At 34.8% G+C, this 25091-nt stretch overlaps 2 protein-coding genes across 2 annotated transcripts; both read right to left on the reverse strand.

Annotated features, from left to right (window-relative positions):
- Positions 1–889: 889 nt before the first annotated feature.
- On the reverse strand, positions 890–4417 carry LOC139882490 (uncharacterized). The gene is made up of 3 exons (XM_071866803.1): positions 1480–4417; positions 1036–1388; positions 890–958 (listed from the first exon to the last, which is right to left on the reverse strand). Exons 1-3 carry the CDS (start codon positions 4415–4417, stop codon positions 890–892), a joined length of 3360 nt encoding a protein of 1119 aa, XP_071722904.1.
- A 13566-nt stretch (positions 4418–17983) lies between these two features.
- On the reverse strand, positions 17984–19265 carry LOC139882491 (GATA transcription factor 1-like). Its single transcript, XM_071866804.1, has 3 exons — positions 19164–19265; positions 18953–19060; positions 17984–18583 (listed from the first exon to the last, which is right to left on the reverse strand). Exons 1-3 carry the CDS (start codon positions 19263–19265, stop codon positions 17984–17986), a joined length of 810 nt encoding a protein of 269 aa, XP_071722905.1.
- Positions 19266–25091: the final 5826 nt, after the last annotated feature.

Here is a 25091-nt window from a genome sequence, read left to right on the forward strand (position 1 = left end):
ATCTGTTATAAGCCCAATAAGCCTACAACTCGGTTAAAATCCCAACAAGCCTAGAACACGGAAACAAATCGGTTATAAGCCCAACAAGCCTACAACTCGGTTAAAATCCCAACAATCCTACAACTCGGAAACAAATCGGTTATAAGCCCAACAAGCCTACAACTCGGAAACAAATCGGTTATAAGCCCAACAAGACTACAACTCAGTTAAAATCCCAACAAGCCTAGAACTCCGAAACAAATCGGTTATAAGTCCAACAAGCCTACAACTAGATACAAATCGGCAAGATGCGAATGGGCCCAGTCGACCATAATTAAATACTTTTAGCTACTTCGAAAGAACCGGCTGATTTCCTCGATTCGGTTTGAACCACTCGAACTAACTTATTTTGAACCCAAATCTCAAATCCCTAAATCTAACCGTAACTTTCATTTGTGATAATTCCTTTTGGTCATAAATCATGCATAGATTTAGTCTCACAGCTGCGAGGATATTTGGGCACACTAAAAAAAATCATGCATAGACTTATCACAATGTCAAGTTTAGGTATAGAGCTCAACTTTTTCCCATTTATTATCATTTGGTTGGTTATGACTTCTGAAACAAGTAATCATGAAACCATATTCGAAAGCCAACAAAAAAGAAAGTCAACTCATGTTACACAAACTTGGCACGTACGTCACCTCAAGCTTTCAAATTTTCTACACCATGAAAAGATTCTTTGCCAAAAACTACTATACCTGACAGAAACTCAAAAGCATTATGAATATTCAAAGAACGAGACATGATATCCTCAACATTATTGAAGATGGAAAGTGTGGGAAACAGTTACTTGGAGCACAAACTTTATTTGTATAATGTAAAACTCATTATTTATCTTCTCAAAAATTCAATTAACAATCAATATCTGTAATTGAACTACGAGCTGTACACGATTTTTGTTACTCTTACTATGCTCCTGGCAAAAACTAGTAATAGCAGTACATTATGATCTGAGTTACAAGATATACAATGATATTATCAGTGTCAATGTACCTTTGTTGGGGATGACAGGAAGCTGCCTTGTCGTCCCACGTTAGACTCGACGAGCATTAATACAACATCTCGCATTGATGGGCGTTCAAGAGGAGACGTGTTCGTGCACATTAAAGCAAGCTTTAACACAGTTATCATGTGATTGACTATACTTTCATCTTTAAGATCTAACCGACTATCGAGTATTCCAGAGTTCAATGAATTGTCCCGAATATAGTGTCTTACCCATGAGACGAGATCGCCTCCCTGATCTAATGGCTGTACTGGAGCTCTTCCGGTAAGCAGCTCCAGTAGAACAACTCCGTAACTGTAGATGTCACATTTTTCCGTCACCTTCATTGTGTAGGCATACTCTGCAACAAACAAATAAGCAAACAGTCAATAACTGACAGTACATAACTTTTATTAGTAAAATCTAACCGAGAAGTTAGTGCATGGAATTACCTGGGGCAATGTAACCGTAAGATCCAGCCACGGCTGACATCGATTTAGATTGAGGCATGTCGATCACCTTTGCTAGTCCGAAATCACCGACATGCGCTTCAAACTTGTCATCAAGTAGAATGTTGTTGGATTTAATATCACGATGAATAATCCTTGGTTTGCAGTCATGGTGCAAATAAGCAAGACCTTCAGCAGCACCGAAAGCAATCATGAACCGAGTCGGCCAGTCCAAGCTACAAGAAGTATCATGGATTACTTCTCCCAAGCTACCCTTTTCCATATACTCGTAAAGAAGCAAATTAGAACCCTGGTGATAGCAAAATCCGTAAAGCTTTACGATATTCCGGTGCCTAATCTTTCCGAGTGTTTGAATTTCAGCCTGAAAGCTATTCTCTATATTCTCGTTCCCCTCCCTGTGAGATGCAAGCTTTTTTACAGCAATGATTTTCCCGGAATGCATAACTGCCTTGTATACTGTTCCACATGCTCCTCTTCCCAAGACATAGCTCTCGTGAAAGTTGTTCGTAGCCTCCACGATATTTTGGAAAGTAAAACCCTCCTTAGGAGGGAAGTAGATTTCTGAATCTGAAGATGACGAGATAACCTGATCTTGTGATGAAATAACCGTCTTGGCTGGACGTCTCATAAGAAATAAGATAAAGACTATTAGAATGAGAGATACTCCTCCAATAGAAGATGCAACCAGTGTGATGATTCTACTTCGAGGAGAATCCAATGGTGGGACAGAGTGGGTTGATGGAATTTCGCTGCAATCACCAAGAGGCCGACCACAGAGTCCGCCGTTGCCGATAAAACTGGTTACAGCCATGTTCTGAAATAGCGGCACTGGAGGTAGAGGCCCAGTAAGGTCATTGTACGAGAAGTTGCACCCCAGTAAACTAGACAGGTTTTCCAATGTACTCGGAATTTCACCGGTTAAATGATTATTATTGAGTAGGAGGAATTCCAATAAATTAAGATTCCCGAGCTCTGGTGGTATATTTCCGGTGAGATTATTGTTACTGAGGTTCATTGCAATCTGTAAGCTCGAAAGAGCACCCAACTCAGACGGTATCTTACCAGAAAATAAGTTGCCGCCCATCTGCAATTCAGTCAAATGAGAGAGGTTTCCTAAAGCTGCAGGAATCTTCCCAGAGAATTCATTTTCTGAAAGCCTAAGTATCTCGAGCTGCATTAGGCTTCCGATCTCTTTCGGTAAAGTATCAAGAAAGCTATTGTGGCTGAGATCAAGTCTTTGGAGCAACTTGGAGTTGAAAATCTGAGGTGGAATTCGGCCAGTGAGACGATTGGATGAGACGTTTAAAGTGACGAGTTGAGACAAATTACCAATCTCCTTAGGTAACTCAGAAGTAAAGTGATTATTGGCAATGTGAAGCCTTTGCAACTTTTGACAGTTTCCTATCTCTGGTGGAATTGGACCACTGAAATTGTTTTGGTCCAATTCAATAGCAGAAAGGTTCACCAATTTGCACAACTCTGAAGGAAAACTGCCGGTAAGGCTGTTTCGAACTAAGCGAAGTTGCACTAAAGATTTGCAGCTTAGGATTCCAGAAGGAATATTTCCATATAGCTTATTTGACTCGAGATTCAGCAAGAATAGGTATGAGTTATAGCACAAATGAGGAGGTATCCTTCCTGTTAAGTAGTTGTCTGAAAAATCAACCACCCAAAGCTGGCTGTAAAGTCCGAGACGCTGAGGAATGGTTCCGGTCAGGGAGTTGTCGAATAGCTGCAGTTGACTCATCTTAGTCAAGTATTGAAATCCATACGGAATAGGACCTCTTAGGTGATTAATTGACAGGTCAAGCTTCGACAAGTTGTTCAAATTACTAAGCTCATTTGGTATCAAGCCTGTAAGCTGGTTCTCAAAAAGGTAAAGCAAATGTAAACTCTTTATCTTACTGAATTCAGTTGGGATCTCACCACTCAGGTAGTTCTCAGAGAAGTCGATTTCTGTCGCCATCGTAAGATTCCCGATTTCCCTGGGAATGACACCACTCAGCTGGTTTCTGTAAAGGTATAATTTAGTGAGAGAATTCAGATTTCCAATCTCAGCAGGTATTGCTCCCTCGAGCTTATTTCCGTACAAAGCCAATGTACTTAGCTTTGTACAGTTACCAAGCTCTCCAGGTATACTTCCCGATAGTTGGTTATCCCACAAGATTAATTCCTTCAATTCCTCAAGCATGCCAATTTCCTTGGGCAATTTGCCTCCCAAAGCATTTTGGGCAAGACCGAGCATTTGCAAATTCGGACAACCCCGTATTTCCGCTGGAATGCTTCCTGATAAGGAATTTTGCCCACATCTAAATGTTTTCAAATTTGTGAGCTTTCCCAGAGAGTTTGGCAATGGACCACTCAGATTATTGGTGTATGCTACAAACTCTTCCAACAAAGACAAGTCTCCGAGCTCTTTCGGTAGAGGACCAGAGATTCTGTTGTTGCATATGTTCAAACTTTTTAAATAGGAGAGTTTACCCACTTCAGCAGTGATTTGGCCACTGAATTCATTATTGTTCAGAAAAAGGAACTCCAACTGAGAGCAGTTCCCGATTTCCTTCGGTATATCCCCAGCGATGTGGTTGTATGCAAGATTAAGCATTTGTAAATGAATCAAACCACCGATACTAGAACTCAGGATTCCAGAAAGATTACTAGAATTCAAGTCGAGAGAAACCACGACCGGTTCATTATCTGTCGAGCAATTGACGCCTTTCCATGAACAAGGCGTCTCGTCGGAAGACTTCCAGCTCTCCATCAAGTTAAACTTGTCATGAAGACCAGCTTTCAGCTTCAAAAGGATTTGCCCTTCTGAATTCAACCCTTCAGAAGTGAAAAACAATAGCGTAGCAGCAAGCAAGAATCTTGCAATCCCAATTTTAACAACTCTCATTGACTTGTAATTAAACCTCAACATAGTATTACTAGCTATCCCTTAAAACACCTGCACATACAACAACAACGACAACAATGAAATAAAAATTGAAACTTTACATAACCAGATTAATTCCAACACAAGAAATTCCAACTTAAAAATGAAAATGACACCAGAAAGTGATACTTTGTTGTACAAATCAACAATACAGAATCGAATTTTGTACCTGTTGAAAGCTGAAAGTCACACATCAAACAAGAGATAGCTTGAGATTGAGACCAAAACCTTAATTCTGTATAATTCATTAAGCTAAACAGAAAACAAAGGCCAACCCAGTATTTCTTTCCGGCCAAAAATGGCGGGGATCTCTCCAAATCTTCAGGCCAACTCCAAAAATATCTCCTTTTTTTCTCCACCCAATTAAAAAGTATGAATGAATATTCATATACTTACAAACAGTTAACCATGAATGAAAAAGTACATGATAAAGAGGATTGGAATTGATTACTAACAATAAAAAAAAGGGATCTTTTAAGGGAATTGAAGAGATGGGTTTAAGAAAAAAAAGCTCTTTCGTTGAAGTTCTAATGGCCGACAAGGCATGCTTTCATTTCATCTACACTCATGTGCAGTATATATTAATTATGGTATGCTGCCATTGCCATATATTTTAGTGCTCGGAAAAAGGTATACTTCTTTTAGGCAAAGGAGATGATGGGATGGTGAGAAAAAAAAGTTTATAATATTTTTTAATGATTTATTCTCAAAAAGAAAATATTATTTTATTATATACTTTTTGGGGTTTCGTAATTTTCCCGAGAAAATTTTGGATTTCTCATGATAAAGACATTGAGTTTGCTAGGTAGTAATATTACGGTGTCGTTTCAATTGGTCTACTTTTGATGTTTGACTTGGGGACTTAGGATCATTGAGTTGGACCCATTAAATCTATGGACCATCCAAACGCACACCAATTTTCATGCATATCGTACGTACCAACTTTTTAAACGTAGTAATTGTACATGAAAGTTTGGGTGAATTTAGTTCGGCCGAAGTTCAACATGTTGAAATTTAATGTACGGATTATGTCCATTGTCCAACCAATTTTACTTTGTAGCCGGTTGGGTCTTTTCTTTTTGGCTTTATAAAATAAAAATTGATTTTAGGGGTTTTAACTTATAATTAATCATACCATCTCTGAAATGTGATTGGTCCTACAATACAAAAGTAAGTGTCTGCTTGTTTCCTACGTGGAGCTATAAACGCGATGCTTTTGAGCATGTTAGTATAAGATTGGTCGAAAAGAGATAAATAATAGGATTATATTGGATGGGATCTAAGTGGACAATTGCTCGATCCGAATCTGATCCTTAAAAATTTAGAAAATTATTATTCGATATGTGGTTATTCATGCTGACTATCCGATCCGATGCGCATCCAAGAAAAGGAAAATCCGCTCCAATTCGAAAATTTTAAATTATATCTTTATCCATAAATTAATTAAATTCATTATAAAAATATTGTTTTTATATGTTTTCACATAAAGTATTTATATATTTATATTAGGTATTTATATATAATACATTATTATTTAGTTATAATGGGTCAGATTGTAGAGAGACAATATCCGATCGATTGGTATCCGTTTTGATCTGGATAATTTAACTGAAATTATCTGTTCCGATAGATTGGGTCGAAATTGCCATCCATTTAAACGAGTTGAAATTTAAAGATAAAAGTGAAGAATTGACAGAAAATTAATTTTTCTTATTGATTTCAACTAAATATTACATTGTTTTGTTGTTGTATATATAATACAATTTGCAAATTATTGTAAACTATTAAAAGGGAATTAGTACAAAAGAACTATCTAATCTACCCCATGCTTGTACATTGTGATTGTAATCAAACCCATACTAAGAATGGTGAAGCCATACTTAGTTGTTGTAGTGGTTTGTGGTGTGATGGATTAGATGGCTAGGCCATACTTGGAGTGGTAGATTGTAAGAGGAGGAAGAAGACTTTAGCTTGTAACACAAGCAAGGCCTAAATTTTAACATGTAATCACTTCCATACTTGTGCCATGTGATTAGTATGGGGTTGGAATGACTAGAGTTGTTGAAAGTATGCCCATGCTTGTGTAGGAAGAAGAAGAAGACTTTGGCTTATAACACAAGCAAGGCCCAAATTTTAACACCCCCCTCAAGTCGGCAACGGAGAGAAATCGTAGGTGCCGAGCTTGGACATGAAGAAGCCGAGCTTGAACGTTGACACCATGAAAATGATTGATATAAGTGAAGAGAGAATTAAATCTCCATATGAAGTTGAGAAACATGAAGAGAATATGTATTCTCTTATGTTGAATGACTTTGACATATTTATGCCAAGAATGATGATGAACCATAATTGTTACATCACAATACTAAACTCATGCAAACTTATGCATTAAATTCTAGTGAATTTGAAAAACAACTCTATAAAGGAGCTGAAATTTGAAAAAGGAATTGAATTCCTTTGGTTGAGTTGACACTTTTGAAAATGCCAAGAATGAGTTGAATGAACATGATTGATGTTCATGAGTTGAAATGACATTTTTTAAATGCCACATTGATGAAATTTTTAATTGTGAAACATGATTATTGTTCTTGATATTAAATCAAAGAAGAAACCATGATTGAAGACCCAATGATTTGATGTTGAAGCCATCACAAAGATAGCACAGAATTTGAGTGAGTTTTGAAATTGAATCCAACTTTGAGACTTCATACCTCATGAACCAGGCCGATTCAGGCTAGCTCTATAAGAGATAAAATGAAGATATGTAAGTTAGGAGTCGAATGAAAGTGATTTGATAATTTTTGGACTTGATTTGGATTTGTTATGAATTTTTGAGTGAAACTGGACAATGAAAGACACTAGTGAAAAACTGGGTTCACTACAGCATATTTGATGATTTTTAACTCATTCCACAGATAGAATTTGAGGTTACCATAAACATAAAAGTTGTATATTGAAGTGTCTAGTTTATAGGAAAAATGATAGAGAATCGAAACAGGACGATTTTCCATAACAAAATGATGATTTCCAGAAACTTACTGGACTGGTTCAGCTCAGTAGAGGATGCTGGACAAATGGATGAATTTTGAGAGTTTTAAAAATCCAACTGAGCTGATTTTTGGATATGTTGGAGAAGACTCATAGGAGAATCAAATTCAGTTTGAATTACCGGATTTGATCAAGTAATGAGTGAGTTGTGAATTTTTGAAATTCGGAGTGATGTTTGAGTGATTTTGAGTTTGAATGAGTTGAAACCAACATAAAATTATCTCTTGTCGCTCTGATACCATGTTGAAATTTAAAGATGGAAGTGAAGAATTGAGAGAAAACTAATTTTTCTTATTGATTTCAACTAAATATTACATTGTTTTGCTGTTGTATATATTATACAATTTGTAAATTATTGTAAACTATTAAAAGGGAATTAGTACAAAAAAAACTATCTAATCTATCCCATGTTTGTACATTGTGATTGTAATCAAACACATACTAAGAATGGTAAAGCCATACTTAGTTGTTGTAGTTGTTTGTGGTGTGATGGATTAGATGGCTAGGTCATACTTAGAGTGGTAGATTGTAAGAGGAGGAAGAAGATTTTAGCTTGTAACACAAGCAAGGCCCAAATTTTAACATGTAATCACTTCTCATACTTGTGCCATGTGATTAGTATGTGATTGGAATGACTAGAGTTGTTGAAAATATGCTCATACTTATATAGGAAGAAGAAGACGACTTTGACTTGTAACACAAATAATTTTCAAATTTTTACAAATTCTAAAAATTTTGATCAAACATTTGATTTATATGTTTTTTTTCCACGAAAAATAAATAAATTATTTGGATTGGTGATATGAACTAACATAGCATTTTTCAGATCTCATGTATTCATCTTCCAACTATAAAAATAAAAAAAAGTAAGCTTCAATCAGGATATACAAAAATAATGTGATTATTATCTTCCTTCATTAATTAGGAAAAGATTAATTAATTTATTAAACCTCTGATTACGTTAAAAACACTTTGATTGTTTGAAGCGCAACTGACAATCTTTGATTTGAAGTTTCTTTCCTTGTATAGGTCTACGTGAGATCAAATTAATTTAGAATTATATAAAGTACATCATATGAAGACATAATAAAATGTATATTTATTAATTTTATTTTAATAAAAAAATTGTTTTGTTTAGAGTTAGATCTGCCAAAGTTTGACTGGAAATCAGATTAGTCCATTGTTTTAACGTTTGTTTTTTTCTTTCTTCAAGATTTAGGTTGGATTTTATTTTAAAATAAGGAGATTTGGGTTGGCAAATCATTCTCTTTCCCAACATTTTTTTCCTCATTAATTAATTGAATAAAAAAGTGTGTGATCATTGACATGCTGCCACGTAGAAGCCATACATTATAGAGCAAATAAAAATTATAATAATGACGGAAAAAAATCTTATCATTAGCTAAAGTCATTATCATTAGACGAGAGACTGTGTGGCATCAATGTTATGTTCAAAAAATGTTATTCGTGCTCTTAATTCTGTTAGAAATTAGATCGTAATTAGATAAACTTAAGCAGTCTAAATATTTTTAAAAAATATAATTTTTATTAAAAATAATATTATTTAAAAATATTTAATTAAAACGGTTGAAAGATGCTCTAGATACAAAACGAAGATATCTAAATAGTTGCAATTGTGTATGCCTAATGTTTATACCATTCACATGAAAGCGAGTATATATCTGCCAACCCAACAAGTGGGCCAAAACAAGAAAATCACGTGATTGAAGAAATGGGGTTCCATTACAAATACAATTAACAATACTACAAGTTGGTGGTAGGACAAGGACTCATCCACACCAAAGCCCATATATGCCCAATTATTAGTATTGATTATTTCTCCTGGTTACCTAACTCATGCAATCTTATGCTTAATAATGTTGCAAATTAACAAATCTATTTTGATTTTTATGGTTGTATCCAAAATTTGATTTTTATGCATCAATTTATGCAATATTCAGAGTGGAGTTGTACCAAATTAAATAGATTTTCTAATTAGCAAGAGGAAATAAAAATTGGCCTAACTTGGTTTTCTTATAATATTTATTCGCTAATGTTGTCATGAATTTTCATTCGATGTGTTTTAATTTTAATTTCTACGCACACTATCATTAGGTGGCCAAATTTCTGGTAAGTATTATTATGAATAGCTAACATGTTTTTTCTTTGAAATTGCTACTGATATTTGTTTAGAAACAACAATCCAAAGTCCGGCTAAGTCCAAAGATCAATGAACCATGATAAACTGTATTTATTTATTTTTATCATGTTCTTGCACTTGTATTCAAATATTCATGAAGCTTTGAACTTTATTGTTAATCAACAACATCTAGATCAATGTTTCATGTACTATTGCTATCTTCTTATGAAAAGTTTGACTTTCGAATTTCAAAAGAAATAATCATTTTGTAAGAATTAATGTTGTAATTCATTGATATTTAAAGGAAGTATATAAAATTACAATTAGATTAAAGACATCCAAATCAATACAAAAGAAACGTAGCTAAATAGGAGATGCATCGGCTAAACAAAGATAGATAGGTTTCATAATTAACAACAATTCAATCTAACTATAATTTTCGAAAGAGAAAATGACACCCATAAATATTGAGTCCAAATAGATACATCAGATGGTGGATCGGGATAAACGGAACATCTATCCTCAAGAGTAAGTGCTGAAATAATCATTTTAATTAAGATTTCTTAGACAATATTTTAGTAATTCTTATAATCATCACAATTTTTTCCTCTTGGTATAGCTTTAAAAGAACAGTTGACCTACATGACCTAATAGTTAATACTACCTCAAATGTCACACATAATATATGTTGAGTGACTTTTGGTTGGTAGCTAACTAGGCCTAGTTGTTCTTCTTCTTTGATTTTAATTAAAAGTTGAGGATGAAATGAAACGTTCGTTGAATTCGGGTTTCCATAATTATACATCTCCTTTGGTAGTGCATTGTGACAGTGATTCTCTAAAGTCAGAGTGGATATAATTAGTGTATGTGTGCCTAAAAGAGACTTTAATTTACAACTCGACGAAATGTCCGTTTCAGGATTGAAAAATAAAACGGATGGTCAAAAGATTCATCATTCTCCGTGTCTCATTCTCAACTTGTGGCCTAAGAATAGTACCAGGACGGCTCTAACCTCTAAGGTTGATGATCCCATCCTGGAGACGTCCTGGGGACCAAAACTCCATGAAGATCGTTTCAAAACGTCCAGATGAGGTTCCATAAATGCGAGACGTCTAGATGTTGACGACGGTAAGAAAACGGTTAAAAAAATATTTTAAGAACAGTTGAAGGGACAATTAGCGGTTTTTGTTAGTATCAGATTATCATGATAACACATAATTACAGATTTATAGTTACCTTTCCACACAAAATCCGCTCCCCAAAAAATCGAAGGCATAACCTCCTAAAGAGAAAAATTACTTAAATATTGGATCACATTCTGATTGTCCATAATTACCGTTATCAGATTAACACTAGTGAAACTTTTCATATCAAACTTCTTTATAATTAAGTTATTATGAATTTTTCTTTTATTTATTATTTTAAAAAACATAAACATTATTAATATAGTTGTCTTGATCCCGACCATTTTTCTTTTTTCAGTTTCGTCGTTTTTTGTTCCGGTCCCTGTTCCGAACCAAGACTCTTCCCAATCTCGGTGCTCATAGTTTATGTCACACGGATGGTCTAACGGTAAAAATTACATTAGATATGTCCAATATTAATGTCGTAGAAAGTTTGGGTTTGACCTAATTTTGACCAAATATTAAGGAGGGATCCACTAGCTATAAAGTTCGGAAGATGGTCCGAACTTGTTCGTCTCCGTGAGGAGATGAGTTCCATATATTCATAAGTCATATTTGGTGTAGATATGAATATGAAATAGCTAGCCAAAGTTGTTATGTTGAAAACCAAGTGGAATGTGTGGAATGTGAACTTTCACGAACCCACATTGGCCATGTAAGAAGAACACAATCTATTTATATGGTGTAATGTGTTATTTGAGTGTAACTTGTCATTCTAGTGGTTGGACCTTGATTTGGGCTTGGGTTAGTTTCGTATTTTGGTCCAATTTAGTTTGGTTGGATTTAATCGGTTTGGCCGATTTAATTAGATATCCCACGATTTTATATGTGTTGATTGGCTATATGGTTGGATAATAAAGTGACGCGCATATTACGAAATTAATTAATTCAATTTTTAATTTTTGTAACTTATGCTCCCACGTCCTATATATACAACAGCTCTCACTCTTCTCTAAACATACAGTGTACACGAAATTCAATTTTATATAGAGAGAGCTCTGTTCCAACCTTCGTCTATCGAGTCTGAGAGTTTGGCGATCAAACGTTCCTACCGTACCTTCTCACACTAGCGCCCACTGCCCGAAGGTATATCCTTTTCCGTCTTTTTCCGTTGTATCTTGGGAGACGGTTGCCGGTGGCATTATGCGTCGGAGAACGCGGCAATAACGTCTTAAGGAAATCGATTCTAAATCGAAACTCGATTTCGTATCTCTTTCCTTGTCTTTTATTTTCGTTGTTGTTTATATATTGTATTCGCATGCTCATATGTTCCTATGTTTCTATTCAATTGTTTCCTTGTTATATATGAATAAATCCAGTTCATTTATCTCTTGCAATTATTGTTTTTCGTTTTATCACATATACTTGAATTAATACTCAAACAATCTTAAGACATTACTTGTATATGTGTTTTGGTTTTTTCTCTGTTTGTTATAATCGCATGCTTGTTACTGGTTAGGTGTTAAAATTGGGAAAACACTTACTGTCACATGCTTTAGGGAAATTGCTACTTATTGGTTTCAATTGCAAGTTCTGTTCGCTGAATTTTATTCGACAAAAAATGTTCGTGTTGCTAATGGTTTATTTTCCATAACACATGTTTTATAAATCGGAAAATCCAGAAGTTCGTGAAAACACGATAATGGAAGCAAGGACGACGGTGTTCCTTGAAGATATATTTTCGAAAAATGATACACAAGAAGCGAGCACTTCTAAACGGATTAGGGACGAAAATGATGATGTCATTCCCGAAAACGACAATGATGTCGCTATCGAAGATTTAGAAGTTTAACCAAGACATAGCAAGAGAGGAGAGTTGCTAAGTCTTATGGCTCTGACTTTCTAGTCTATTTACTAGAAGCCAAAGAGCCACGTACTTACAAAGAGGTAATGTCCACTCCGGAAGTTCCGTCATGGTAAGAGGCCGTGAATCGTGAAATGGAGTCCACTTTACACAATTATACATGGGAGCTAGTAGACTTACTTCCAGGACACAAACCTTTAGGGTGTGAGTGGATTTTCAAGATGAAAATGAAAGTCGATGGAACGATAGACAAGTACAAAGCGAGACTTGTTATCAAGGGGTATAGACAAAAAGGAGTAGACTTCTATGATACTTACTCACCTGTTACGAGAATAACTTCTATACGAATGTTATTAGCATTTGCGTCTATAAAGAAATTGCTAATTCATCAAATGGATGTCAAAACGGCATTTCTAAATGGCGATCTCGAAGAGGAGATCTACATGCAACAACTGGAAGACTTTGTTGCTAAAGGAGAGGAGGGAAAGGTTTGTAGACTTGTAAAGTCTCTTTATGGACTGAAACAAGCTCCGAAACAATGGCATTTGAAGTTTGATTAAACCATGTTGAAAAATGATTTTAAAGATCAATGAGTGTGATAAGTGCATTTATATAAAAGGTACCGATAAAGATTATGTCATTGTTTGCTTGTATGTAGATGATATGCTTATTATGGGAAGTAATATAAATATCATAAAATCTACAAAAGCGATGTTGTCCGATGTCTTTGAAATGCAAGATATGGGTGAAGCCGACGTGATCCTAGGTATTAAAATTATCAGTTCTCTAGAAGGATTAATTTTATCTCAAACGCATTACGTTGAGAAAATTTTACAGAGATTCTGTAAAAATGATGTCGGTCAATCAAAAACACCTATAAATGTGAATTTGAGTCTTGAGAGACATAATGGTGAAGGAATAAAATAAGTAGAGTATGCGCGTATAATTGGCAGTTTATTGTATCTTACCTCGTGTACAAGACCGGATATTGCTAATGCTGTAAATAAACCATGTAGCTTCACTAGCAATCAAAATAAGAAGCATTGGAAGGCTTAGAAACTTTCTTGAGGATATTCTGGGATGACCTAAACCTATTACGGCAATTGTATTACATTGCGATAACCAAGCAGCTATCGGTTGCCGAGAGTATAATGTATAACGGAAAGTCAAGGCACATCCGAAGGAGACACAATACGGTGAGACAATTGATCTCTAGCGGAATTATTTCGATCGACTATGTAAAGTCACAAGATAATTTAGTGGATCCACTCACTAAGAGTTTAAATAGAGATCTAGTCTATTCGACGTCAAGAGGAATGGGACTCAAGTCCATAAAATAGGATTCGGTTTAAACAATAAACCCTACTTTGGAGATGGGAGATCCCCAGATCTTGGTTCAAAGGGAAATAGAGTTATCATGAATCCACGAGCATTGTGGGGGAATTCATTCCTCAACCTATTCCTTGAATGACGGACAATGCTGAGTAATGAGAAGGTTAAGCAAAGCTTTTAATGATTCTTGTATCTTGATTTGGTTAGAGAAATCAAGTGGGACATAGGAAGATGTTCTTCGAAAGAAGTCACCTATATGAGTATTGAAGTGGACTTGCTTCAATGAAAATATGTGGACTGTATTTTTTAGGTTACTCATGAACGCCAGGAGTGTCCAGGACCACAAAAGGACATAACGGGAGGAACAAATTACGTCGTCAAAGAGTGTGACGTGTGATTAGTATTGTCTTAGTTTACACAAAAAGCTGACCTATTCAAACATCGCGTTCATTGGTTAGCGATTAAATCCGATGCTAGTCACAACCGAAGGTTCAAGGTTAAGACTACCTAACCCTCTCGTGCCTGCACCTGTGTCAAGCTAATTTCACATTCATGTGGGGGATTGTTGTAGAAAGTTTGGGTTTGACCCAACTTTGACCAAATATTAAGACGGGACCCACTAGCTATAAAGTTCGGAAGATGGTCCGAACTTGTTCATCTCCGTGAGGAGATGAGTTCCATATATTCATAAGTCATATTTGGTGTAGATATGAATATGAAATAGCTAGCCAAAATTACTATGTTGAAAACCAAGTGGAATGTGAACTTTCGCGAACCCACATTGGCCATGCAAGAATAATACAATCTGTTTATATAGTGTAATGTGTTATATGAGTGTAATTTGTCATTCTAGTGGTTGGGCCTTGATTTGAGCTTGGGTCTAAGATAAAATAGTTTTGTATTTTGGTCCAATTTGGTTTGGTTTGGTTCGATTTAATCAGTTTGGTCGATTTAATTGGATATCCCACGATTTTATGTGTTAATTGGCTGTATGGTTGGATAATAAAGTGATGCGCATATTACGAAATTAATTAATTTGGTTTTTAATTTTCGTAACTTATGCTCCCACGTCCTATATATACAGCAGCTCTCACTCTTCTCTAAACATACAGTGTATACGAAATTCATTTTTATATAGACAGAGATATGTTCCAACCTTTGTCTATCGAGTCTGAGAGTTTGGTGATCAAACGTTCCAACCCTACCTTCTCACACTAGCGGCCAGTGCCCAAAAGTATACCTTTTTTCGTTGTATCCTGAGAGACGGTTGCCGGTAGCGTTGTGCGTTGGACAACGCGACAATAATGTCTTAAGAAAATCGATTCTAAATCGAACCTCGATTTCGTATCTCTTTCCTCGTCTTTTATTTTCGTTGTTGTTTATATAGTATATTCGCATGCTCATCTGTTACTATGTTTTTATTTGATTGTTTCCTTGGTATATATGAATAAATCCAGTTCGTTTATCTCTTGCAATTGTTGTTTTTCGTTTTATCACATATACTTGAATTAATACTCCAACAGTTAATATCTTTATATCCCCCAATTGTGTATGTGTTCAAAAGAAAACATGCAAGCACTCATTTACTCGTCTTCAGCCAGCTAAAACTCTGACATAGAACACGCTTTGATCACAAGCAATCTGCCTTATACTACTAAAGGTACAACTTTTTTAAATTAAATTTTATTTGGGTTTATCATTTCAAAAAAAAAAAAAAAAAGGTACACTACGTATAATTTTTTTTTTTAAAAAAAAATTGCTGGTGTAGTCTAATAAATAATAGATGTATTTTTGACACCACATTTACATTATCAAGACTATTAAAAAAACATCCCACTCTGCCACTTATTTTATATTTGTATGATAATAAATTAATAATACTGGGTGATACTATTTAATTTTATTCTTACAAATTGCTGTCCCCGAATAAGGTTGGAAAATATCAAATCTAACTACATATTATATTTATTATATATGCTTTTCAAAATCTAAATTAGACCAAGTTAGGAAAAAAAAATTCAAAAAAAAAGTTAGGAAAAAAGAAAGATTTGTTATTTACATACAGTAAAAAAATAAAATCATCATAGTTTTTTTCATTAATTTAGGAAGGAAGAACACTGTGTGGTATATTACTATAGTGGAGCTTTGTAGGGCTTTTGACGTAAAACAAAACATATTGGTTGCTGACAAATAAGCACAGCCCAAAGGCCCACAAAGCAAATTAAACCTAACATACCCTTATTTATTTTATTTTTTTGGAAAAAAAAAAGTTGGAACATGCTTCGATGAAGTCAGAAAAGAAATTTCTCTAGCCATAATTTGAAGAAGAAGACAGGAAAATGCATTTTTCCTATACAAGGATATCAAATTAGGAACACATCAACTAAGTAACGTTGTAAAAGTGATTAGCCGGATAGTCGACTATCCATTTTTTTTGTATAATTTGATTAAAAACAAAAAAATTAGGAGCACATCTACTACCTCCATCCTTAATTAATTGTCATATTTTTTATACAATTTATATAAAAAAAATGACAATTAATCAGGGACGGAAGGAGTATCAATAACGAGACACAGGAATGGTTTTCCAAGAGTCCTAATTACCAAACCAAGATAATAATATGATGATTAAGATACCGTCCTTGAAAGTTCGAATCCCCTTAACGTAAAAAAAAAATCCACAATTTTCATTTCAAAGGAAGGGTACCCTTGTGTTGATAACAGGTATCTTCATCAACGCTCTTTCATCATTGTGAGTGTTAATTGTATCACTCATCTGTTGTGTGAAATTCACAATTCATTAAATCTTATCATTCAGATTCTAATTAACAACTGTCTTATCGTATATGGAGAGAGTATAGTGTTTGGCCTAGTTAGGTACGCAGCCACTTATTTATGTATCAATCTAGATTTGAAAGAGGAAATTAAACGTGCAATCATGTCAATTTAGTCAAACCCACGACTCACCCTCTCAAGATAAATCTTTTTTTTTTTGAGGATCCTCTAAAGATAAATCCATACACTAATATTTACAATCATCATTATTTTAGTATTATAAGTAAAGCAAACAAACAAAACAACTAGCCATGTGAATAATTGTATATGATTGCAAACAAGACATGGGAACCCATGTGACTGCTACTCCATATCCTATAATATGTACCATGTTCTCTGCAAATCATAATATTCATACAACAACTACCCAATATTCGAACCCCAAAGGGGTCGAACCCAAGTCCTGGCGAATGAACTTTTACCGTGAGATTAATCTTTTCCGGGAATCATTCGAGTAATGCCTAAACAGCATTGTAATGACAAACTTCTGACTAAGCTTCTGTGAAACCAACTTCTAAACAAAATATTTACATACATATGACCATAGCAAATCCTTCTCTAAAATGAATGAAAGCCGACACTTTTTACCAGATTACTGTTCTATAAAAGATATTCATGGTCACTAGCACTAATAACAAATAAAGACAAACAGTAGAAGCTCACAAACAGAGCCCCAGCCAGCTCTCCAATTGAATATTCATGAAAGTGACACATCTAGAACTACATAAACTGCATTACAGCTCATTGAAGACGACGTCTTCTGCAAATTGATCCTAAATTATTTTCGGTCGGAAGCGATCAAAATATCACTTCCCAAGGAAAAAGACACCTATACTGTAAAACAGCTCACTGAAGAAGCTCTTCCACGAGTTGATCCTAAAGAATTTTTGGTCGGGAGTGATCAAACATATATAGCAAAATCAGAAACCCCACGAAAATTTTTCATTCCATCATATCCAAGCAATGATTGAACTCAAGACTGGATTGATTAAAGAAAAACCGATAAGCACTATCTTGTAAATCTATACCGAGTACAAAAAACTAAATCAACCAACCAAAAACACAGTAAAAAAAAAATCCCCAACTTGGATCATAATAAAAAACATTTTGTCAGCAGCCAATCTAATTCTGTTACACCAAAATCCTAACTACACCTATCCTAGAAAATATTATAAGAAAAAGCACTAATCCACCATGATCACTAAACCCTAACCTTTATCCAGAGAAATAGGATTGGCAAGCAGCAAACCCATCATCTCCTTCTTCTTCCTCATCTCCACAACCTTCCTGTGTGAATTGGAATGCAACTTGTTGGAAAACGTTGGACTGCTAGCAGGACGGTACTCAGGAACCAGACGGCCGGACTTAAAACGTACCCCACAAGCATTACACAGCGTCTTAGGCCCCATCGGACCGGCACGCCATTGCGGTGTCTCCTGAGACCCACAATGCAAGCATTTCCTTCCCCCGATCACTCTGCAGGATTTCTTATTAGCAGTAGGAGTGACACTTTTCAGTATGATCAGCTCTTTGCTTCTCCACCAAGGTTCGTGATTTTCACATCTCCTCCGCCTGCTGCGGCGTTTCCTTACCGGAGCTGGTAAACCGACGCAGCAGCTCGTGATTAAACTGGTGGCGCTACCAGTTGTGGTGGTTGTGGTGCTCGTCGGGCTGGTGATGGTTTCGAGTACTGAAACTGGGCTTTGTTGCTTTGAAAGCTCGTTGTTCGGATGTTGCAAGAGGATTTCGTCGACGGAAGGAAACGCATCTTTGTTCGATAGCCATTCTAACTCTTCTTCTGCAAATTCCTGTAACGTAAAAAAACAAAATCTCAGAGACCGAGTCGAGTTGAGCCGAGTCAACTCGCTTGACACGAGCGAGTTACAAAAAAGACCAAAGGACAGTTTTGACTTTCGCAGGAGTCACGTGTGAAATGCAAGTTGAGAGGGGAGTGGCCATTTATTTTAATTTATTTTATTTATTGGCGCGTAACTAATAAAAATCATGTGAAACAACAGCTCAGCCGAATAAATGAGTCCATTAGAATAATTGAAATTCCCAAATTGCCCTCGATTTTTTGTACGAAAGAATTAGGGCTGGGATGGCAAAAATGTCGTTTGACAAAGATAAGGGAAGTTGTTGCCGTCGGTCGTCAATTTTGACTCTTTGAGAAAAACCAAGTCCGAATTCACACCGAGTCGGCCGAGTGAATCCGGTTTTCCGGTCCCAAAAAATTCACCGTGTAGACGGAGGGAAAATGAAGCAGAGAACCGAATTCGTATATACTATCACCGTCCCAAAATAAATACAAATTTTTACATATAATTTACATTGAAAAATTTGTATCTATTTAGGAAAGGTTGTATATGATATTAATTGAAAACTTACAGGTAAGGAACATGGTTTTTCCCGGCAGTTGTCTTCGTCGTCGTCGATATCGGAGGCAAAATCAAGGAGGAGGTCGTCCATGAAACAGGCTACTGAGTCCATTTTTTTTCTAACAGAGCGACGCCGATAGAGATTATAAGAGATAGTCGGAGAGAGAATATTTGGGTTGGAGAGAGGGAGAGAAAAGAAAAGGTATAGGCGTTGAAAATATTATCAAAGATATGGAAGGTTTCTTTTGGCAAAACGAGGGTATGGATGTCGTTTTATCAAAATACTCTATATGTTTAACTGTCCATAAATAAAATATTTCATTCAAAGTTCGAAAAGTAATTGGTTTTGAAATGGAAATTAAAAAACAAGATAAAAAAAACCAGTAAAAAGGGAACGAATTTGAAATATTACGACCTATCCCACAAAAGGGAAAGACACATCTTTTCAGGTAAAAAAACAAAAATCAAAGGTAAGGAAAGGAAAGGAAAAGAAATATTAAAATACTTTAAAAATGGGTTTTGTTTAAGATTGAATCATCTTAATTTTAACATTTTAAGAGTAATTATCTTTTAATTTTATTAATGTTATTATTTCTTTTAAATCATTTATAGTATTATTTAAAAACATTAACGATGACTCAAAAAAATTGTCTTCACACGTGACATAAATGTATGTGGCATAGATCGTAACTCTCAAAATTGGGAATATGAATATATGTTTTCAGAGCAGCTTCATTTGAGGAAGAGATATTATTGACAACATAGTCATTGCTCGTGAATTAGTTCACCATATTCGACATTTTAAAAATAAGAAAGGTATCATGATTTGTAAATTGGATCTTGAGAAGATTTATGATCGTATTGATTGGAATTTTTTTCATAACACATTATCTGATTTTGATTTTTCTAACTTGATCTTGAAGTTAATCATGGATTGTGTTACCCGCATGTCAGTATCTATTCTCTGGAATGGAGAGCAACTGCCTGCATTTCGTCCTCAACGTGGAATTTGCCAGGGAGATCTCCTCTCTCCCTATCTATTTGTTTTTTGTATGGAGAAATTTGTGGGCTATGATTTATGAAAGTGTTTTGGTTGGAAATTGGAGTCCTATTGAGTGCTCTTGTGGAGGTCCCGAAATTTCTCATCTCTTCTTTGCTGACGATGTGATTCTCTGCTCTAAAACTACTACTCGACAAGTTTCAGTTGTTCAAAATGTAGTGGCTGAATTTTGTATGGCTTCTGGCATGAAAGTAAATAGAACCAAGCCTCGCATGGTTACTAATAAGCATGTGCCTCGTAATATTAAAAGATCAATTGAAGATTCTTTGGGACTACAATTTTCTGATAATTTAGGAAAATATTTAAGCATGTTCATGGATGGAGGTCAATTTCAGAGAATGCAGTACGATCGAATTCGATACCGTTTTCAGAGCAAGTTATCTACGTGGAAGTCTAGGTTCCTCAATTTTGCTGGCCGAGTCACTCTAGAGAAATCTGTTCTTAATTCCATTCCAACGTATTACATGCAGTCTATGTGGATTCCTGAAACTATATGTGCCACTCTTGACGGGATCACTAGGAAATTTATATGGAGCTTCGATGGAGAAAAGCGAGGTATTCATTTAATACACTGGAATGTCGTCTCATCTCCTCGTTCGGCAGGTGGTCTTGGCATCCGTGAAACAAGGTCAATGAATATTGCAATGCTAGGGAAACTCATCTGGAGCATTCTATTAGGAGAAAAAAAGCTTTGGATTCAGATTGTTCGAACTAACTACATGGGAATGGACGGCTTTTCATATCGAGTTTCTTCAGGGAACTCAGTCTCTCTTTGGTTCTATAATTGGAGTGGACATGGTCCTCTTGCGAATTTTGTAGCTGAGATTGAAGAAATAGATCAAGATCTTATGCTCTCTGATGTTTTGACATCCCAGGGTCAGATTTCCTTAGAAAATATTGACAATGTAGTTTCTCAAGCAGTAGTAGATACATTCCTTGTTTTCCATATATCCAATTTGGGTGTCCTTGAAGACCAATTAATTTGGAGAGCGTCTACAGATGGTAAGTATTCAGTGAAAACCGAATTTAGATGGTTACGGCATGATGCTTTGCATATTATAGAGGGAGATTGGAGTTGGTTATGGCATTTAGATTGTCCTAAAAAAATTCGTCATTTGGATTGACTAATTTCTCACAATCGGATTTGCATTAATTCTCTACTTTCTCATCGTGGTATTCTCTCTATCTCTCTTTGCACTCGTTGTCGTTTGGGTGATGAAGATGCGTTACATTTGTTACGGGATTGTCCGAAATCTCTTGAAATATGGAGGTTCGCATTTGAAGGGGTCATTCCAGTTGGGTTTTTCAAGGAGATGTCTCTTCTTGGTTTAAATCTTGGAGCACCAATCGTTCTAGAGCTAGCAGTGGCCATCGGATAAACATTATTTTCCTAGCTGCTATATGGATAGTTTGGATTATTCGCAATAAAGAAGTGCTGGGTGGTGAAATTCTCACTAATATTGTACAAATCCGTTTCCTACGTGAGCTCATTCATGATTGTGTTAAATTTTTTTCTTCAACAACTCGTCAGGTTTCCCGTCCGATTCGTTTCGTACAATGGTCTCCTCCGATTGGTAATACAATATGTTTGAACATTGATGGAAGTTCTCTTGAAAACCTAGGACCATATGGTGTTGGAGGAATTTCTCGTAGGAAGATGGATTTTTGGTTTCTCAAGTTTTGTTGGTAAACTTACAAATCTTAAGTGTGAATTATTAGCAATCTATCATGGTTTGAACATGGCTTTGAATTTACAATTTCGGGAATTGTTTGTTTACACAGACTTTAAGAATGCTCTTCACGTAATTAGTATTCGAGATTGGAAATACCATCCGTATGCAACTGTGATTTGTGATATAAAATGTCTTCTATAACGAGATTGGCAGAATTCTATGTTTCATACTCTTCGAGAAAGAAACCAACTAACTGATCTATTGGTAAAGAAAGGAAGTTCAAATCGTGCGGAATGGACAACCTGAAAATCCCTACCCACTAATGCTTGCCTATTATTCTTACAAATATGACTTGAGTGGGTGTTGTTAGGGTTTAAGTCCCTCTGATTTTTTCCTTTCTTTTGTTTCTTTATTTTTTGAAGTTGCTGATATATATATATATATATATATATATAAAAAGCTGGATACATTATATTCTTGGATGAGTAAGAAAGATCAATTGTTTTATACTATATCCGTTTCAGTTTCATATAATAGGTAGTGATATTTTTATATTTTCAGATAAATTTAAATAGATATTTATCTGACAAAATATATATTTATCTGACAAAATATATATTTACTCTAAACATATAAAATATAATCTATTATAACAAAAAAAAAAAGAGTAATAAATTGTGAAATTATTATAATTATCTGACCGTATAAAGAAAAAAGATGAAAATTATCTATGGAAATGATTATTAAAGCATCAACGCGAAACTTCTGATTGATACTCCATTCGAATAACACTCTACTAAATTAGTTGGGTTATATTTTCATGACATTCATTACCAATGTTAGGTTCACCAACAAAGATATTGGTGACAATGTGACACATTTTTTCTGTTTTTTATTTTCATTTTCCGTTTTATTTAGGTAAATGAAAAATACTCATGCAGATCAGTAGATGGAGACATCCACTTCATTACGTTAAAAAGAAATATTGACGAATTAATTAGTAGGTCAAACATAATTATCAAAATTCTAGATATGATATTACATTATTATTTATTAAGGACCAAAAGTGAGGTTATTCCAAAAAAAAAAAAATCAAAAGTGAGAATGGTATTTCAATCCGTAGACACGAATAAAAATACGAACCATATATACGGAATATACGATAATTGATTGATGCACAATTTTATTAGAATTTCAATTTAAATTAATTAACAGAAAGTGGGATAAAACGACTATTTATTCTTTTGATCAACGCTAGCTAACTCCATTTCCTTCTTCGTCTTCTTCGTTGTGAAATTTTCTCTACTTATATCTTTGTACTTTGTGCGAAGCGGCGGGATCCCGGCATCGTGACGACATCTTCTTGCTTTGTCTCTTTGCTCAAAGCTTCTTCATATTTTTCTGTTCATCGAATTATGAGGAGAAATCCTTTATTTATACTGTTAAGGAGACTTGGAATCATAAATGGCTTGAATATAATTTTCTTTTTTTCCCTTCACGGGATGAGCACATAATATAATGTTGATACTATATTGTCATTTTCTCTAATTTTGGTAAGGATTGAACGGTACAACTTGTTTTCCTAGCTACAGAGCTGGTGTTTGGCCAATATATGTCTGTTTTGGATGTCAATATCTTCCATAATGTAATTAACTCAAAATATTTTTTTTCTCTTTTCACATAATATAATCATAAGATTTTTTAGAAGTTGAATATTTGATCCAATATGAATGATTCATTCTTGAATGAAGATCTTTGATTTTATTTCATATTCACGTCATAGTCTGGCTTGATTTGTATTGTTTTTATCCTCATATCTCAATCCTCAATGTTATAATTCATCTCTATCTTGATCCTTATTCCACCATAGATTATTGACGATATCTTTGAGTTCCGAACTTTCGATTGATTTGATTCTTGTGACGTCGGAATCTTAGAAATTAGGGCTACAATTTTCATGTCTTGTATGAGGATTGTCGACCTAACATGACGTGTCATATTCTCATTAGTTGACAAAATTTTGATGCCTACACTATCAATCCTACGTTTCGAAATTAAGTTATGTCAACCTCTATTTATATACTTTAAGAAATAAAAACTGGAGCGTCCTCCATAAAAATGCAGGAATGTTCGATCCTAAATTTCAAAACGAAATTTGAAGTTTCGAAATTTGAAGTACCTTATTCTCACGTATACAATAACAAGAGATACATATTACTCTATATGTGTATTCATTCCAATGGTATGCTTTTGTAAATAAAAATCCAATGGTCCCAAAGTTGTAAAATATATATATAAAGCGAGGTTATAAATGGAACAAAGAAGAGTGGGTTTTCGAAAAGAAGGGGCGGGCCGCATACGGAGTTGGCTGGCTTTTATCACGACGGTCGACGAACAAACCAATATTTATTAAGGCAGCCAGTCAGAATCTATTAGACATGTACTTCAGCCAACCATTAGTTGCCACGTGGTGGTCTTGTCGTGCTTCTTTCTAAATACTATTTGACTTTCCAACACCGCACGTGACGGCGATAATCTCGTAGTCAGTTTACTAATGAGAAATTTTTACTGCTGCTATTTTTTTTTTGTTAAGAATTACTCCATCCTTTTTTTTAATGTCAGAGTTAATTTTGAAATATATTTAGATTGATTTTCTTTGAAGTTAAAATAAACTTAGAAATTATTTTAACAAAAAATAAATCGTTTTTTTATAGCAAAAAAAATAAAAATAAATAAATCGTTAATAATTTAAGTTTATGTTAAATTAAAAAAAGAATGGAAAGAGTTTCAACTTGAAACATTAATGTGGGCCACTTCGCATTACCCAGTACCCACTACGCATGTTACCCATTTGGTTTAGTTGGTAACTTGATATTGCCGGTAGGATGGCACAATCTATCAAGCACGTGACAATCACATGCCTCAATATATGTTACTCGTTTTTTTTGGATATGGAGGGAGTAGATCGTAGTATATAATCTATCAACGAAGAATTGATTGATGAAATTGTGAAGTGTACCACTACCAAGACATTTTCTTTTGATAACTAAAAGTTATTTACAGGATGTTCGTTTGTTATTTGAAGCATGTCGATCTTATTTCAAATAATTTTAAAATATATATTTTTTATTATTAAAATGATAAAAATATGTTTTATAAAAATATTTAAAGTAAGATGGAACATATTTCGGACGCGAATCAAACA

This window comes from Rutidosis leptorrhynchoides, unplaced genomic scaffold (genome assembly GCF_046630445.1).
Source record: "Rutidosis leptorrhynchoides isolate AG116_Rl617_1_P2 unplaced genomic scaffold, CSIRO_AGI_Rlap_v1 contig276, whole genome shotgun sequence".
Lineage (NCBI taxonomy): Eukaryota > Viridiplantae > Streptophyta > Magnoliopsida > Asterales > Asteraceae > Rutidosis > Rutidosis leptorrhynchoides.

What these genes read in the sequence shown, in the direction of transcription:
- LOC139882490 (XM_071866803.1), bottom strand. Translation starts at nt 4,417, where the DNA reads ATGTTGAGGTTTAATTACAAGTCAATGAGAGTTGTTAAAATTGGGATT. An exon ending in TTACGGTTACATTGCCCCAG is followed by an intron (nt 1,389 to 1,479) that starts GTAATTCCATGC and finishes TGTTTGTTGCAG; the next exon opens with AGTATGCCTACACAATGAAG. An exon ending in TCCTGTCATCCCCAACAAAG is followed by an intron (nt 959 to 1,035) that starts GTACATTGACAC and finishes AGTTTTTGCCAG; the next exon opens with GAGCATAGTAAGAGTAACAA.
- LOC139882491 (XM_071866804.1), bottom strand. Translation starts at nt 19,265, where the DNA reads ATGGACTCAGTAGCCTGTTTCATGGACGACCTCCTCCTTGATTTTGCC. An exon ending in AAAAACCATGTTCCTTACCT is followed by an intron (nt 19,061 to 19,163) that starts GTAAGTTTTCAA and finishes GGACGGTGATAG; the next exon opens with TATATACGAATTCGGTTCTC. An exon ending in TCGGTGTGAATTCGGACTTG is followed by an intron (nt 18,584 to 18,952) that starts GTTTTTCTCAAA and finishes TTTACGTTACAG; the next exon opens with GAATTTGCAGAAGAAGAGTT.